The following is a 13164-nucleotide window of genomic DNA, read 5'->3' on the forward strand; positions in this document are numbered from 1 at the left end:
AGTTGGTGTGGTAGGGAGAAGTGTAGGTCAAACAAAGCCACTTCATGGGCCATCCTCTACTGGAGGAAAAATATGCGTTGTAAGGCAAAACAAGAAATAGATCATGAATAAAACCATGAGATAGTCCTGAAGTCTGAGCCACCTACAGCTGACTGTAATATGCTAAGAAAAGTGCTGGGCCTTGTGCCCCCTCACTAGTTGAGTTAGAGAAAAGGTTGTTAATTTATTATTGCCCAACAAATACAGTAGCCTGAGATAACCCCTATTGTTGCTGCTTTATGAAAGACTAGGTGAAGAAAACACTTAAAGTGAAGCACTGAAATTCAAGGAAGACTAAATATATGTGTATATTTAAATATATATAGGTGCATATAGATGTATATAGATATCTATAGATGTGTATATGTATATATGTATATAAATAAAACATTCATAATCTTTTTTGCCCTTTTGAAAGTACTTTTTTATGGTTTGCACAATATCCACCTAAGTATCTGTTTGTCAAAAAGAAAGTGCAAGTTGTCATGGAATAGTTTGGTCTAATATAAAAGACAATGGTACAAGGAACTGAGAGTAAAAGGAAGCAGAAAAGGAACTGAACTGCAGCTTATGATCACACCTTTCTAGCCCCATCTTCAAGAAGAACTCCTGAGTGAAGATCTGGCAGGACATGAAGTATAAAGACTACTCATTGCCTTCAACAATTTCTATCCGAAGGCCCAGAATAACGAGGCTGTTCATTAGAAATGATAAAGCAGTTCATGTTCTGTGACTCTATGACCTTCTATTACTAGCAGCAGCGTAGTTCCACCTTTTAGATAATAAATTTCATCATATCACTATCTCTTTCACATTCACTGACCTGTAAACCAGCACCTTCTGCAGTGCACAGACCATATCAGGATTTTAGCATGCATCTCAGAGATGTTGGAATGAAAAAAGGAAGTTGTGGAAAAAGAACAATTACAAACTGCTGAAGATGGGGAGAAAAAAATTATGGCTTTGACATTCCATCCCTCCCCATGGAAGTAGATGGATTTGAGAGGAATGGAGACTTGCAATACAAATAGTTTTCTTGTACACTGTGGGAGCTGAGACTGCTAACATTATAAATATCATGCAAGCAAGCTAGTCTTTAATTAGTAAGTTGTAGGAATAGTGTAATTCCAAGAAAATTGAGAAACATTTAAGACTGAAGGAGGAGAGAAAGCCCTTTTAAGCATTCTGATTGATCTTAAAATCAAACACATTCCTACAACACTTCAGCCCATTCTATTTGAAAATTCTGTTCCGAATCAAAGCTAAAAAATCTCATTTGGCTTCATTCACAGCACAGATAGTAAGGGAACCAACCCAGAAGAAAACATGGAAAATCAATACCCAGATATTTTTACTGGCATACAGATACTGCACACAGAATCCAAACCTGAAATCTTAGAATCCTGTAATTAATGCATCCAAAAATGCTCTTAGATTGATGAAGCAGAAGCTCCAAGGGATGTGTGATTGTCTAAGGCCTCAGGAAACAATTAAACCAGATGGAACAACCAACTGAAAGGACACACCCATGAAGAATAAAGGATTGGTTCAGTCAAGGAACATGAATGGCATTTGAACAGTCTTTCAAAAGGACAGTCGTCTTCTTTCAAAAAATTCATGTGATGAAAAATCTACTGTACAGCTACATGAACTATTGCAAAGGTGAATAAGCCTCACTAAGAAAATACTGAACATTAGTTCTGCTTCTGAATTTGCCTAGTTTCAGCTGCCAACTCTTTGATCTTGTTCAGTCTTTCTTGCTAGACTGTGGGTTCAAGTATGTGGCTACATTAATAAAAACTACGAAACTAGTAAAAATGCTTTTAAGTATAAGCATTATAACATAAAATATCAAAAATCTGAACTGACATTTTTATAAATGAAAGATTCAAGTGGAAGCAGAATAGTATGTTTTTCAAAATTTTGCTGTTTACCCTTCAATAACCCTTTTTAAAAATTATTTTTCAATCTCCAGTGTTTAAAGGCACCTAGGGCATCCAGGAGGTTTTAACATAATTTATTTTGGTACACAAATATACACTGCAATCTTGTTACAATTTGTAATACAATTACAAATTTTAAATTTGTATTTATTGTATTTTCATTTCGGAATTCATAGTATTTTCTATTTTTATCTTGTCTTAAATTTTCTTAAATTTAAAATGAGCTTTTTGAGATCGATTCATTTTGAAACAATCTGTGAACACACCTCCATGTTTAATTGTTCTGCTGAAACAAAATTCCACTTGGTAAAAATTTCATTCTTCTGTGACACTTGTTCAAATGTATTATATTTAATTATTACTTTTTTCGTTTGGACTTTGTTTTCCTGGCAACTATTTATCTGAGAATTCTTAACATAATGTGCTAGCAGACCACAACCTACAACCAATAGTACCGAATATTTTTCCTGTTAATTTGCATTTATCTTGGCATCTTGTAATACCATCCAGCACATTGGCAAACAAATACTGAATGACTTAACTTGGACTGTCCTCCAGGTTTTCTTTCTTTTCAGTGGAAATACCCTGCAAGCTATGTCTAACTTTTCAGACATTACAAAAATGATCAGAAGATTTTGCAGATGTTTAACATCTTGCATATTACCACATATATTAACAGGCATCTTGATGTTGAGGCCTGTCAGACGTATGTGGAAATAGAGAGCTGAAGGCAGAATTCGTATTTATTTGGACGAGCATGTATCCTGTCCTGGTATAACAAATTTCAGAACCAGTTTCTTTTCATTTAGTCTTTCAGTTTTCTGAATAAGGCATAAGAAAACATTCCCTTCAGAAGTTTCTTTTGCAAAAGCCCTACTAAAAAGCTAATAAATTGGATTTTTAGGTCAAAACACAGTAAGAGATTCAGGTCTACAGGTTTCAGCACAGTGCATGAAGGGCATCTGGTGCATCAGATGTGATGGAGGGCAGCCTGCACACCGAGACACCAGTTACCGTTGTCGTTTTGACATAGTCACTAGCTACATTAGAACTGTATGTTACATATTTTTAAACATTCCTGTAAGCAGTAACTGCAACCCAGGCTTGCCTGGCCTCTTTGGTAAGGTGTCTGCCCAACCCTCCTCACAGAGGGGCACCTTCTTTGCTATCTGGGGGCACCTAGCCCCATAAACACAAGGGGCTGCCTGGGATTCACTTGTTTAATATATGCATCTAATTTATACATGATGCATAAAACCAGGATTCTGTGTTATCTTTATGGCTAACAGAATAAGTGCCTTCAAGGATTTCTGAGCAATTAAATGCCTAAAATAGCCTAGAGAAGGTGATGCACATTCTTGCCCTACTCCTTCGCTCCCACACACATTTATGGATGTATGCACACAAAGTTTATCGAAAAGATAAACTTTGCAGAATCTAAGTCTTTTCTTTGCAGTAAGATCTTCTGGACCCTAAATTGTTACGCACTAAACATCTGAAAAATCTGCCTCCCAACAGTTTTTATTATAACTGTTAAAATCTAGTAACACTGGGACTGGAGTGAATGCCCCTCATTTGCCACACAGTAATAATAAATGCTGTGCAGCACAAGCCAGTTAGTTGTGTTTCAGTGTGCTCCTGCTCCCAAAGCTGCTTCTGCATTTCATCCAAAACTTCTTTGAACTAAAAAGCATTCCAGCCCCCCTAGGAAACACAAAGATATGCTGATATATGCATATACAGGGATAAATATCACTATTGTGATAAACCTTCAAATTACCTGAATCTGAAGGGGAAAGAAGGTGGTATTAGGTTTACTACTATTCCTTTTCAGATTGCATTTCTAAAACCATGTCTCAGAAACCATGTCTCTTCCCAGCCTCTAAATCTTAATGTATGCCTGCCATTCTTTGATGTGGAGTCAGAGGCACAGGCCAGATCCTTCCTCCCATACCACCAGGGAGGTGTAGCAGCTGTCTTCTACCTCCATTGGAAGAAACATAAGCACGCAGGCCAAAAGCAAGCTAGCTGCTGATGAGGTGGCCATTCTGGAGACCTGAATATTCAGGATGCCAGGCTCTGCCAGGGGACTTGCCTCACAGCGTAAGTGCAGACTTAGGATCTTTAGACACAGCACAGCCCTGTAATCCACTCCTGATGCATCTTGGCACAAGTGATCCTTGAGCTGCTCAGGCTGGGCTAGTTTTTGACACACCCAGAGAGAGAACTGGAAGTAGCTAAGGAAAACCACGAGTGGATATTTAGGGAGCTGAAGGGAGGGGAGTCAAACTGTAATTTCATACTGCTCTTGGCAGCCATGCCTTCTCTTGAATCTTGTCCATAGTTGCTGAAATGTGTTTAATTTACCTTTTGTGTGAGAAGTACTGGAATATGGAGGAGGATGTTGGTTCTTCATCCTTGGACACCAGCACATGCACCATGGCAGACCACAGAACAGATGCTCCTCTAAATTGGTGAACTGGAATATCACATTACTAGATGATACTGCAACACTGTGAACTCCTCTGTTGCTGCCATGCTGCAGTCAGGTGAGAAGTTCACCTAGCTCTTTATTTTGTCTCTGACTTATGGCCCCGACCACATCCTCAGTGGGTGAATGTTACAAAAATGGCAACCTGATTTGCCCTCCTATATTCCACTGAGCAGTGGTTCAGAGGCTTAGTGAGCTGTAGGTTGCCACTAGTTCAGCTAATCTCCATTATTTCTACTTTAGGTCTTGCAATGACTCTTAACAAATTCCACAACCAATTCTGCACTTTGTGAAAGGGGACTTCATTTCGTGTTTATTATTTTGAATCTTTCTCCTGGAAAAGATGAAGAACAATTACTGTTAACCACAATGAGCAGCCTTGGGACCAGATACTCCTGACTACTCAGATTCCAGGCTTGAGGGTCTGATAAAAACCTCAGTGAAACTAACAGGAATCTTTCCAGAGTAGCTTTACCTAAAGGCATGGACATACTGCACGTGTTGAATCCCATAGGCACATAATCCTATTCAGCCCTTTACTAAGGAACAGTTAGCAAAACTGTCTACAAAATCTACTTATTTCACAATACTAAACCGCTTCCAGTGCATTCCCACATGTCAAATTCCCTCTACATTCCCAATGCGGTAGCCAAACTCTTCAGCTTCTCTCTGACAATTTCCACTGTGCACAGAAGAACACATGATTACAAAAATCTGTGGTGGCTTAACTGAATGCAAAAGTAGGACAATGATAAAATAACATGAAGTATTAACCATTAATTCAGGGAAAATCTAGCACTCTGATAAATGATGCCTAATCATGGATGTGTTTAAGTCATTGCTGAAATATAATGCCTGGGGCACGGAAAGGCAAAATAAGGAGGGCTGAAGAAAGATCAGCACTGCAAGGCCATTTAGCTCACTTAATATACTCCCATTATCACAGTTAGTAAAAGTAAACAGCAATTGTTTCTAAATATCTCATTTTTATACTGCCTATTCCAATACTTACTATATTGCTCAAAGCCTTAGCCCCTGGAGGCATAGGATTACATCAACTTCTCAGTTGTCATTTTCTTTTCCTCTAAAGCAGGCTTTATAAATGGAAACTTGAAGCAAGCTCACTCAAAACCCTCACAAGCCAGGAGACAAGCCCACGCACTGGGTTTTTTTATGACATGACTTTCAGAAAATCACCTTAGTGTTTTAGTTTTCTGGGTTTAATTACAGCAGAAAGAAATACTGCAACAGGGGCTGTGTCAATGACCGAACTTAACAAAGCAGCAAATTATTCACAACAGATGTAGCTCTACATAAACAGAAATGTACAGGGGGAATAAAATACCTGCAAGGAGATGATCAGAATGAACTCTTTGCTAGATTCTGGAAGGCAGAAAGCAAATGCTGCAGGGATGTTTCTGTGTCCTGCATTTCCACTGCTAACTACAAGTAGGAAACAAGGCACTCCTCTGGTGGAGCAGGTTTACTGAGAAGCTCTAGACAGCTGCTCTAACTCTTCAAGAGGCAGTCATTAACTGCTGCTATTCTACAGCCTCCACAGGCCTGAGTCAAACTAAGCTTAGATATAGGAGAGAATCAGGCTCATGGGAACTGCGCCTTTTAAGTTTAAATTCCAGCTCCTCTAAAGCTACCTGTCAAGCTCCTTTGAATCTTCTTCCTTTCAAGGGCTAGTTATTAAGTGTTCCTAACACACCTGTTAGATCTGTTAAAAAACCTCAGAGAAAAAAACTTGGTAGCAATTCTTTCTCACATACCATCTCAGATTTAATTTACACTTTAACACGTGTTATTATTAGCTCAGGAACAGCCAGGACTATATGTGAATTCACATATATCAACACGAACACCACAACTGAGGAGAAGGGAAATATAATTCAGATGCAGTGATTTTATTTGACTTCTTTATTATAAACCACTGTAGTTATAAGGAATGCATAGTACCATAGGTTTGCTAGCACACTGCACAGTGTGCTTTCTAATCCTAAGGACTGATATAGAAAAAGAATAGCTTTGTAAATCCTGTGGAAGGGAGAGACACACGGAAGTGTATGCCCTGTCGCCACTGACCCTGGATGGATGCAGAGTATCTCATTCTTATCCACGACTTTATTTGAAAACCTGCATGGGAAAAGCACTCAGAAAGAGGTATACTCCAAAAGGAGGATGTTCTGCCACAAACTTAAGGGGCTATGGATGGCTCTCAATGGGATACCGGCACTAATCCCAGTCTCATTTCCTTGTTCAAACAGCAAATTAACTGGCACACGCACCTCACTGAGGATGTTTATGGCATACTTTGCAAACATGCACAGCCAAAGAGGTCACATTTTGAACCTGTAAATTACACATTTTACATTTTAAATAAACCTGTAGATTTATTGTACAATAGTACAGCATGTGCCTTTTTAACCAAAAGATCAGCATCACACAACACTTTAATCTTCCATTTAAACATACACAGTCCTACAACACAACTCAGCTCAGCTAGGAAAGCTACATAATGAATTAATTTATTGAGAGTCCTGGCTACGCTGTTCTTAAGGATGTTTACCTACAGCAAGAACAGTGGCAGTGGTTCTGGTGTTGTAAAATTTAATCACTTTAACCTGTTCTCAGCATAGTAATACCAAGCAGTCATCTAGACGAAAACGAAGAGACGATTTAAGGGACACCACATTTAATTGCAAATGCAAAAAACAGTAGACCAGAGGATCTCACGCACGTAATACAAGTATAGATTAGAAACCTGTTATGAGATCAATGTCTGCAGTAACTATGCCACACAATCCATCACAAGGGAAGACTGGATGCATCACAGGCATCGCACTGTGTAGTGGTATCATTTGGACTGAAATTGTTCGGTTTGGAAGGGGCAGAGCAGGGTGTTCTGTACAAATATACACTTGCCTTATTACATTACTTTGCAGGTCAGAAACACTCCTGGAGCCATTTGCCCACATGCCAGCAGTCTCTTGTTATAATTCATTTTTATATTGTTTGCTTCAGTTTCACCTGGTTCAGTTGAAAACAGTATCGTTACTTCCAGACACTGAGTGTGTTTTGTGCTACATGTCTTAGCCTTTCAAATTGCCATAAACACCTGTGTTGGTGTAACTGGGCATCCTTTATGCATGCTCTTGTGCACAGCTAGCCACAAGTTGTAATTGAGATATGTTCAGATAAGATTCTTCGTTTGCCACAGGAGTTCCTCATTGCAATGGAGATTTGAAGCTCATCACTACAAAACAACTTTCAGCAAGTTACGTTCCCCTGAAGTTTGGAATTAAATATTGACTACCCAAATGAGCTACAGCTAACATAGCAAACTCTTGATCAGAGAGATAAAGTTTATTCCTTTTGATTGCTGTACAGTTTATCAATGTGTGTCAAACCTTAAGCGTGTTACTTTAAAGGATCAAGTGCTATTTTTATTAAAGAATTTCAGATTCTCAGAAAACAGTATTTTCAGTAGATTTTTGAATACCCAAAGGAGGTGAATTTGGATCCTGCCTGAACATGTGATTTTTCACTTACAGCGGGAGCTGATAGTGCATTGTTGGTTGGTTCTGAACAGTACTGAACTCCTACAGCATCAACTAAGATAACACGCTAATCAAAACACAGACAGTGATACTGAAGAAACAGAGGAAGGAAATCTGTATCAAACATCTGATCTTGAATTAAAATAGACCAGCAATACTGTGTAAGCTTTCAAACAGATGAGATGTTTAGCTGCTATCAAGTAGCATACCGGCAGTTGTTTCAGAAGAATTATACCAAACTTGCTCCCTCTACAGTTCATGTGTATCCTCTGACTCCACAAATTTCACTCATCTTAGATAAAATACTAAAGCAAGTTAATTGAAGCATACTAAAAAAAATGGGAGGAAAAAGGTTCTTTTAAAATAAAAGATGCTTTTCTATCATCTTCAAGTATTTTGGGAAAATTTCACCACACTGAAAAAATTTTCACTCATCTGTCTTGCTTCTAGTTTTAGATAAGACTAATCAGCAGAAGAAATAAAGTTGGAAACAAAACCACTCTTGGCTTGTGAGATTAAATGCATATCCTCAGCAGACTTCCAGTTCATTGTCTAAACTGTAATGTTTTGGTAGCTTTCAGTGAACGTAAGAACTTTTGGCTGATTACCTAGACACCACTGACACATGTAAAGATTGTTGAAAAGGTAATTATCTAATTAAAATAGACATCACCTGAAATGAATTTTTTTTTCTTGCTGTAAAACAAACACAAGCAGCATATTATCAAGATGCACAAGCTCTTCTTCTTCCCCCATTCAGAATATTTAATTTGATTAATAAGTAACAAGAAATAATTAAAACCTCATCTTGAAATATTATTAACAGTTTAAGGAATAAAGCTCTGCTATGTCCTGAATTCATTCCATGCCATCTTTAATAAAAGAGCTTACGCAGATTTGTTCTGCTTACTAAAATGAAGTCACTTTATGTTTCTTACATACTTAAACAGTCCCAACACCAGAGACATACAAAATGTTATACTGAATTTTAATCCTTGTAAAACATTATTACACCACACACTGTTATTATAAGTCTTTTCAATAACATCCATTGTAGAACTCAGTAAAGAGCACTGTCTACTACTATGCACTGTCAAATATTTCTGGCAGTATTGGGAATTGACTACAGCATATTTTTTTTTAAATCAAGAGTTAACCTACATATTCTGAACTTGCAAATAATACACAACAGATTGTACTTCCATATAGGCTGCAAAGACATTCACTCATTTTTTTCTGATTTGTATATAAGAGTAAATTTTCTATAACAATATGAAAGAAAATTAATAACTTATTTATCTAGCTAGGAGGATAGTATTTATTTGTAATATTAATCAAAAGATGACTGAAAAATTCAAAGTTAATTATTGTGAAGTGCACAAAATCTAGAATATAGGGACTTTCCACAGTACGTTATACTAAATCAACATACAATAGATTAAAAGCTGCAAAGCCGAATCTTCATTTAAAAATTTAGTGTTTCTGACATCATCTTCCACCATTCCATCAACTCTTCTTTCTCCTCCTCTTTTCTTTCAGACAATGACTCCAGTTCAAAATCAACCTGAGTAAGAGAAACAATCAAAAACATCGGTAAGACTTGTAGAAAGATAGAAGTGCAGGCTTCTAAGCATCATTTATTGAAAGAAGTGGTCTGACACAGACGTGAGGTTTAGGGAGGTACCTTCCATTTTAGGCTAGGTTTATTCTGAAGTATCTCAAGGCTGATTTAAATACATGCAATATATCAGTACAATAAACTTATCTAAAAATGCACACAGGTAAGCAAAATTTCCAAAAAAAAACCAGACATCTGTCCAGTCTTTGACCTGTCTAAAAACTTCAAAAAATATGGGCCAATGAAATTAAAATTGAATAATAGCCAGCCACATAAACCACCTAGCATATAATAAAAACTATCATAAGAATATTGCTGTCTAACATCTAGCCATGCAGATCCCCAGCACAGCAAAACACATACTCAATTTTTTGCCATCAATAAGATCCAGGGAGCTTTTCTGATACATGGCTCAGTAGTGTAGATATGATGTTCTAGTGTAGTATATCCTAGCATATGATACACACTAGAGAAATAAGCATTTATTTTAGTTATTAAGAGTGGAATCCACACCTGTACAGAGGATGAATTAAAAATGTTTCTGTACTCTCAGAAGCAGCCTAGGTCTTACCATACATGCTGGGTATCTACACAAAGCCGTGCTCCATCACTATCTTTCTGCACAGAGCTGAACACTGGTTTTAACCTATGCAGGTAGTCACTTGATAATTGAGATTAAAAATATTAGGTCTCAATGGAAACCTCAATATCTCTTACTTTTTTATGTTGCACTATTTAAAGATATTCTGTAATCTTCTATCTGACTGGCTATTCACACATCAACCAATAAAAAAACCTTTAAGTATCTCAATAGCACCCTCCTCTGTGTCTTTTCATTTTAAGTATGACCTGCAGGAGATGAAATGAGTTTACAATGACACTACTCTCAGTGGCTTATGCAGCAAGCCAGACTGTCTTCTAAAGTAGCGTATTCTGAAATATTCTGAAAAATCACCTCCTGCTTACATGTATACCACAAAGGAAAAAAAAGAAATAAACTTTTTTATTTATGTAATAGACGATAAACAAACACACGTTTGAGCACTTACCACAACCGCAGGGCTATAGGGCACAGCCACTTTTTTAGTTATTGCTAGATAGCCTGGTGCTGAGGCTGTAAGTTTGTAATTTCCAGGCATAAGCAATCTCCAGTAATCACCATCCTTGGCTGGAGAGAAGAAGAAAAAAATCCAAATAAATAGGTGTAAAACTACTCACGCAGCTAAGGAGAAGGGACCGTATATCTTGTAAAGAGTCTTTTGTATTCCTGTCAGCCCTTTCCTTTTGTCTTTCTGAAAGGATTCTTCTGTAAGGGCTGTATAAATATATCACAAGAGATTTTCTTCTTTTCAGGCAATCAAAACACAGATTTAAACTCTGAAGATGTGCTGTAGCCTCCATGATGGATTTCACCTGCTGAGGCTAAAGGCTCTCCAGCACACTGAAGTAAAGGAAAATATGGGACATGAGAGTACCATGGGTTAAGAGCCCTGGAGGAAAGAAAGGCCCAATATAGCCAATCAATATTCAAGGATCACCTCCTCCAAGCTCAAGAGCGATGCATCCCAATGAAGAGGAAATCAGGCAAAAACACCAGGAGGCCTGCATGGATGAACAAAGTCAAACACAAACAGGAAGCCTACAGAAGGTGGAAGCAAGGACAGGTAGCCTGGGAGGAATACAGAGAAAGTGCCTGAGCAGCCTGGGATCTAGTTAGGAAAGCCAAAGCCCTGGTAGAATTAAATCTGGCTAGGGATGTCAAGGGCAACAAGAAAAACTTCTATAGGTACATTGGTGACAAAAGCAAGACTCAAGATAATGTGAGCCCTCTCCGGAAGGAAATGGGAGACCTGGTTACTGGGAATATGGAGAAGGCTGAGGTACTTTTTTGCCTTCACTGACAAGTGCACCAGCCACACTGCCCAAGTCGCAGAAGGCAAAGGCAGAAGCTGGTAGAACGAAGAACCACCCACTGTAGGAGAGGATAGGGTCTGAGACCATCTAAGGAACCTGAAGGTGCACAAGTCCATGGGACCTAATGAGATGCATCTGTGGATCCCAACGGAACTGGCAGATGAAGTGGTTAAGCCACCATCCATCATATGTGAGAAGCTGTGGCAGTCCGGTGAAGTTCCCGCCAAGTGGAAAAGAGGAATCATAACCCCCATACTAAAAAAGGAAAAGAGGAAGACACACGGAACTACAGGCCACTCAGTCTCAGCTCTGTACCCAGCAAGATCATGGAGTGGATCCTCCTGGAAAATACGCTCAGGCACATGGAAAATAAGGAGGTGATTGGTGACAGCCAGCATGGCTTCACCAAGGGCAAATTTGGCCTGACAAATCTAGTGGCCTCCTATGGTGGAGTTACAGTGTTGGTCGATAAGGGAAGAGCAACTGACGTCATCTACCTGGACATATGCAAAGCATTCAACAATGTCCTGCACAACATCCTTGCCTCTAAACTGGAGAGACAGGGGTTTGATGAATGGACCTCTCAGTGGATCAGCAATTGGCTGGATGGTCACACTCAAAGAGTTGTGGTCAATGGCTCAATGTCGGAGTGGAGACCAGTAATGAATGGCATTCCTCACGGGTCAGTATTGGGACTAGTGCTATGTAACATCTTTATTGGCAACACGGACAGTGGGATCAAGTGCACCCTCAGCAAGTTTGCCGACGACACCAAGCTGTGTGGTGTGGTTGACACGCTGGAGGAAAGGGAGGCCATCCAGAGGGACCTTGACAGGCTGGAGAGGTGGGCCTGTGCAAACCTCATGAAGTTCAACAAGGCCAAGCTCAAGGTCCTGCACCTGGGCTGGGGCGATTCAAAGCACAGATACAGGCTGGGCGATGGGCAGATCAAGAGTAGTCCTATGGAGAAGGACTTGGGGGTGCTGGTGGATGAAAAATTGAATGGGTCAACAATGTGTGCTTGTAGCCCAGAAAGCCAATCGCATCCCGGGCTGTACCAAGAGAAGTGTGGACAGCAGGTCGAGGGATGTGATTCTGCCCCTCTGTTCCACTCTGATGAGACCCCACCTGGAGTACTGTGTTCAGCTCTGGGGCCCCCAACATAAGAAAGACATGAACCTGCTCGAGTGGGTCCAGAGGAGGGCCATGAAGATGACTGGTGGGCTGCAGCACCTTCCCTATGAGGACAGGGTGAGAGAGTTGGGGTTGTTCAGCCTGGAGAAGAGAAGGCTCTGGGGAGACCTTAGAGCAGCATTTCAGTACTTAAAGGGGGCCTGAAGGAAAGGTGGAGAGGGACTCTTGATCAGGGAGGGTAGGGATAGGACGAGGGGTAAGGGTTTCAAACCAAAAGAGGGGAGATTTAGATTAGGTATTAGGAAGAAATTCCTTTACTGTGAGTGTGGTGAGACACCGGTACAGGTTGCCCAGAGAAGCTGTGGCTGCCCTCTCTCTGGCAGTGTTCAAGGCCAGGTTGGATGGGGCTTTGAGCAACGTGGTCTAGTGGAAGCTGTCCCGGCCCACAACAAGGAGGTTGGA

The 13164-nt window shown here is 39.6% G+C and overlaps 1 protein-coding gene across 1 annotated transcript in view; it reads right to left on the reverse strand.

The window, feature by feature from the left end:
* Positions 1-9501: 9501 nt before the first annotated feature.
* The window catches only part of CPE (carboxypeptidase E), a 58670-nt gene continuing 55007 nt past the window's right edge, over positions 9502-13164 (reverse strand). The window contains exons 8-9 of the mRNA XM_086464160.1: positions 10704-10822; positions 9502-9600 (exon numbers count right to left, since the gene is read on the reverse strand). Coding sequence (XP_086320286.1) covers positions 9502-9600; positions 10704-10822 — 218 coding nt within the window. The remainder of the gene's footprint in view (positions 9601-10703; positions 10823-13164) is intronic.

The sequence above is a fragment of the Leptosomus discolor genome, chromosome 4, assembly GCF_034619465.1.
Source record: "Leptosomus discolor isolate bLepDis1 chromosome 4, bLepDis1.hap2, whole genome shotgun sequence".
NCBI lineage: Eukaryota > Metazoa > Chordata > Aves > Leptosomiformes > Leptosomidae > Leptosomus > Leptosomus discolor.